Source organism: Callospermophilus lateralis, chromosome 6 (genome assembly GCF_048772815.1).
Source record: "Callospermophilus lateralis isolate mCalLat2 chromosome 6, mCalLat2.hap1, whole genome shotgun sequence".
NCBI classification, from domain to species: Eukaryota; Metazoa; Chordata; class Mammalia; order Rodentia; family Sciuridae; genus Callospermophilus; species Callospermophilus lateralis.
The window spans coordinates 943047-949046 of record NC_135310.1 but is presented as its reverse complement, the minus strand read 5'-3'; the positions used below and the strand labels follow the sequence as shown (position 1 = coordinate 949046).

The 6000-nt window shown below is 48.2% G+C and overlaps 1 protein-coding gene across 1 annotated transcript in view; it reads right to left on the bottom strand.

Moving 5' to 3' along the window:
* Positions 1 to 2509: 2509 nt before the first annotated feature.
* The window catches only part of Wdr27 (WD repeat domain 27), a 146854-nt gene continuing 143363 nt past the window's right edge, over positions 2510 to 6000 (bottom strand). Inside the window, exon 24 of the mRNA XM_077109623.1 lies at positions 2510 to 2560. Coding sequence (XP_076965738.1) covers positions 2510 to 2560 — 51 coding nt within the window. The remainder of the gene's footprint in view (positions 2561 to 6000) is intronic.

The window sequence follows — 6000 nt, the reverse complement described above, 5'->3', positions numbered from 1 at the left end:
CGCAGGAAGGGGAAGGAGAGCCTGCCGCTGCCGCCCCTGGATGCCCTGGGCCCTGCCCCGAGCCCCTGGGAGAAGTACAGCATGGGCGACTCACTTGCTTGAGGTCTCTAAGGCCCAGGCAAAGGAGGCCACCTGAGTGGGCCTCGGCTGGCCACCTGGAGAGCCAAGCACCCCTCCAGGTGGGGTGCTGAGGGTTGTGCAGGGGCCTGACTGTGCCTGAGACCACAGACGCCTGGGTTAAAAATGCAAATGCCAGGTCGCACGTGTCTCACGACAACTTAAAATACAGTGCATGTGAATTTAAAGGATGTACTAAAATTAAAAACATTAAACACGGTCTACACCTGCATGCCCTGAGCTGCCTCATTTGCCACAAAGGCACCTCAGGTTTAGGACACACGAATGTGTGCCTGGTCAGGTGGCAGGCAAGCACTGGATGTTCTGCAGCACTGCTAAGAGGAGCACGCAGTGTGTGCGCCATGTGCAGCTCCAGTGAGGAGCCCAGACGTGCCTGACCTCGGCAGGCGGAGTGACAGCCTGCCATGTCTCGGGAGAGAGACCAGGACATGCAGAGGCCAGCAGGGCTGCAGTGGGATGACCCCTCCCCGGTTGCCAGCATGGCCAGGTCTTGCCAATCAGGGCTCTTGTCCCTCAGAGCCCTCCTGTGGCAGGAGTCACACTGCTGGTTCATCTGGAACCCAGAGTGGCCTGGAAGCTCCCAAGTCTCCTAGGACCCTGAAGGATGTGCTCTGCGATCTGGACTCTGGTGCACACAGAGTGGGTCCCAGGACAGATATGGTTCTGCGGAGCTTGACAGTCATCGACCCAGGATGAGAGGCCACGGTAGGTCTGGGTGAGCCACGGCAACCCAAGACAGCCAGGGCACACTAATCAGCAAGCCAGAACTGGTGAGGACTGGCCACTGCAGCTTATCAACACTCAGAAGAGAATGCTCATGCACCTATTCCATAATCCATGACCCAGGTAGAGGTAGACAGAGACAGAGAGATATAGACAGACACATAGACATAGTCAGATACACAGACAGATACATACATATAGACATATATAGAGAGACATAGATATAGACAGAGATATAGATAGATACATAGACAAAGATAGACACAGACATAGACATAAACAGATACATAGACATATATACAGAGATATAGACATAGACATAGACAGATAGACATAGATAAATAGACATAGACATAGATATATAGACATAGGCATAGATATAGACATAAACAGATACATAGAGACATAGACATAGATACAGACAGATACATAAACATAGATATAGAGACATAGACATAGAGACGTAGACATAGAGACATAGACATAGATACAGTCAGATACATAGACATAGATATAGACAGATATAGAGACATAGATATAGATATAAACAGACACATAGACATAGATATAGAGACATAGACATAGAGACGTAGACATAGAGACATAGACATGGATACAGTCAGATACATAGACATAGATATAGACAGATATAGAGACATAGATATAAAGACATAGATATAGATATATAGACATAAACAGATACATAGAGACATAGACATAGATACAATCAGATATATAGACAGACAGACATAGGCATAGATATAGACAGATATACAGACATAGATATATAGACATAGATATAGGCATAGATATAGACAGAGACATAGACATAGACAAACAGATACATAGACACAGACACAGAGACGTAGATATAGACAAAGACATAGGAAGAGACAGATAAGACAGATATAGACATAGACTTATAGACAGACACAGATATAGTCAGACACGGATATAGACACAGACAGACATAGATAAAATCAGAGAGAAAGACACAGACACAGATATGCACATAGACATCCAGATACGGACAGACACAGACACAGACACAGATATGCACATAGACATCCAGATACGGACAGACACAGACACAGACACAGATATGCACATAGACATCCAGATACAGACAGACACAGACACAGATATGCACATAGACATCCAGATACGGACAGACACAGACACAGACACAGATATGCACATAGACATCCAGATCCGGACAGACACAGACACAGACACAGATATGCACATAGACATCCAGATACAGACAGACACAGACACAGATATGCACATAGACATACAGATACGGACAGACACAGACACAGATATGCACATAGACATCCAGATACGTACAAAGAAAGACAGAGACATAGCAGCTCTCCCCTCCCCACAGTCCAGTCGTGAAGCAAGTGCTGGGCCACCCTTTATTGCGTGCGCTTCACCTTCCCCAGCTCTGTGCAGCAGCACAGGGTGAGTCCCATTTCCTGGTGAGGGGCTGAGGAGCAGGGAGACTCACCAAGCTGAGAGCAGCCCCCAGGGAAGAGGGGTCTGTGGAAGGCAAAACCTAACCACGGAAACCTCCCTGCGCTGGCCCAGAGGGATTGCAGGGATGTCTTGCTCTCCTCTCACATCCAGGAACCACCCAGCACAGTCACTGAGCCACAAAGAGCTGCAGTTTCCCATCCACGGTGGCGGTGGCAAGCTGCGAAGGAAAACAAAGCCCATCCTTCATTAATGGATACGCCTGTCAGAAGAGAGAGCCCACAGGTGCACAGGTGCCACCCTCAGCCTGACCAGTCCAGCCTGACCAGGCTAGGTGGCGCTGCTGCCTCAGTGTGGCCGAGAGCCCTGTCGGAGCTCATCGTCTGTGTGTAACAAGAGATCTTAACGTACACATTGTCATAGCTGAGTGGCCACCAGTGCCAGGAGAGGGGAGATGGCCACAGGAGGCACCAGGACTCGGGGTTCCGCCTGTCCCACTCTGGGGAGTCGCCCTCTCCAGTCTACTGGGGTTTACAACGCCCAGGGAAGGCTGGGGCTGCAAATGGCAGCTAGTTCTTGTCAGCGTCTGGCCTGAGCACGGAGCAGCTACCTGCCTCACCCAGCCCCACGCTACACATCCCAGGAGCAACAGCACAGAGCTGGCAGAGGAAAGCACCCTGTCCTCCACCTTGGATGCAGAGTGGTGACCGCCGTCAGCCCTCATCACGTGAGCCCACTCTGGGAACAGGCAGGCAGAGTGGGTGCCTTTGCTCCAGCTCATTTTTGTCGTCATCCAGTTTGGAAGCCACATGCTGAAGAATGAGATTCAAAAGCAACTGCATAACCAGAGAAATCAGAAGGGGCCTATGACGCTGAAGAAGGGCTCAAAGGAACTGGGGAGACCCTGCGCCTGCTGAGCAGCGGGAGAACTTAACTTCCAGAGTCAACATATTATACCTTCAGAAGTCCAGCAAAGCCACAGTCATACACATCAACAGGAAGACACAGCCCAGACAAGGAAAAGGGAAAAGCACATTGACAGAAACTGCTCCTGAAGACCCTGAGGGTGGATCTACAACATTACAACTTGAACACAGCCATCTTAGAGAGGCTTACAGAATCAAAGGAAGCTGGGTTAATGTTTGTAAATTATGTATTAAAGAAATTCAAACAGCAGCAGAAAGAGAGAGCACAAACCTGAATCCAAGCTGCCGCAGTCTGGCTGGGCAAAATAACCGGGGGGTGACAAGCAACTTGTGAAGACTGAAACAGCGGGAGCCGCTTTATTACGGGACAGCAGAGGTATATGTACCTAACGAATTACACACAGCTTGACTTCATTAACATCATCTAGATACAGCAGTCAGTTATTAAGGAATCCTCATCATCTTAATGGCTCGCTGGCGTTGCTTCACAAACCACTCCTCCAGGCACCATCTTGACTTGGTTGTGGCCCTCAACACCAAGCAGGCACCCTGCAGCTGGGGACGTGTGCAACCAAGTGAGATGGACTTTAGGGAGCCGAGACAGAGCCGAGCAGCAGAAGGCAGCGGCAAACCAAGACGAGGCAGAGAGACACCAAGTCTGGGGGACACAATACACCCGAGCAGAGACGCAGAGCCCGGGAGCAGCCTCAAGCAGGCACAGACACACTGCCGGGCCTCAGGAGGAGAGAGAGAACATTTGGACGATGGCTGAGAACACCCCAGATTTGATGAAAGCCATGAATGTGAGCATCCCAGAAGCTCCAAGACTCCACCTAAGGTGAACACAAGCCACCCACACCGAGACACATGAGGACCAGATTCCCAAAAGCCCTGACAGACTCCTGGAACAACAAAGGAACAGTGACTCGACACTCAAGGGCCTCGGGGAGACATCAGAGCTACCCTCAGAGAGCAGGGCTTGGTGTGCTCGAGGGCGAAGAGGAAAAACGTCCCCCAGGAACCCTGTACCACAGAGGCGCACCTCAACAGTCAGGGGAGTGGAGGGAGGGAGAAGGTGCAGCAGACAGTGGGGGAGACGGCGAGCAGAGGAGAGTGTCCCGTGTCACCACCACGCTCACCCACAGAACAGGGCCATGGTGTGCTCCCTGCTAGTATGATGACAAGAAAATGGATTCTGACATCACAGGTAACTCACAGGTGACCAGAAAGAACCAACAGAAAATAAAGAGGGAAGGCAAGACTCTCCCAGATAAACCGGAGCTGAAGGAGTTCATCAGCACTAGACCAGTCCCCAAGAAGTGCTCAGGGGTCCTGTGGGACGTGGAAGGACACCAGGCAGCAGCTCAGAGCCAGGGGGACATGGGACGTGGACAAAGGCAGGGGGCAGTCATAAAGCCATCACACTGTGACAGGACTCCGTGACTCCTCTGTGTGATCTGCATGATTTGAAATAGAAATACATTTTTAAATAATCATCAGTGTAAAAGCTGGTATCATTGTAATTCTGGTTTACAACTCCATATTTTTCTGTTATCTAAAGGACTAATGCATTTAAAAGAATTATTAATTTGTGTTTTGGAGAACAAAATATATAAAGATGTGATTTTGTGACTTCAACAACTGAAAAAGTGTGGAGACAAGATGTAAAGAAGCAGAGTGCCGCACATCACCGAAGTCAATCTGGTATAAACTCATATTAGAGTATTATAACCTTAATAGGTTAAATTTAATCCCCATGTGCTGGGAGCCATTAGCCAAGTAAGTAGATATGACAATTTCCTTGCCAGCATACCCCATGTTGCTTAGTGGAAGGACTCGTGGAAATAGGACATTTTGCAGTGACATTGCATGTAAGGTGACCTTGCTTAAGGACCAGGGCGGATCCAGGTTTAGGGCATTCCCGGTTTAGGACAATCCGGGTTTAGGGTGGTTCCACGTTTAAGGTTATTCCTGCTGGAAATAGGGCATATCCTGCTGCCTGAGTTCCCCTTGAGTTCTCACGGGATTCAGACAGTATTTTTTGGGAGACAGAAGCCCAGTGGAGGAGGTGGATTTGAGAGAGAACGTGGATTTCCCCAGAACGTGTTTGTAGATGGCCGGTGAGAGTTTGGGAATAAAGAATTGCTGTTTGAATCTACAAGGCTGTGAGTGGCTCATGATTTGTGCCCAGCCAGACTGCAGCATTTGGTGGCCCGTACGGGGAACATTTAAAGCTTGCAGGTAAGTGAAATTGCTCGCCCCTGAAGAAGGCGAGAGAATGGGTGACCATTTCAAAAAACAATGTGTTCTTGTTTTGATTTATTTTGTTTTTATTTCAAGTTGCCTGTTCCTAGAACTTTCTCAGGCAAACTGGGGAAAATGGTTGACTCAAGGTTTGAAGTTGTTCACCTCCGAGGAAGAGAAATTGTTAGAGGAAGGAGGCACCCCAGTAAGACCAAGAACAGTTAGGACATATGTTGATACAATACAAAAATGTAGCCCATGGCTTTTTAAAGACGAGTTATTAAGTATATCAATGGGACCATCATAGTATCCTGTAGAAGGATTTTTCTTCAACAAGAAAGAGATGGCTAGTTCTGTTTGCTACATTTGTCTAAGATCTTGGTTTTTACAGACATCTGATTAATTTACAAAGCTAAAGTGTTAAAATATCAACCACTAAATATAAAAGCAAGTACTCTTTACTTATCAAGTTCCATAAGGTAATATATTT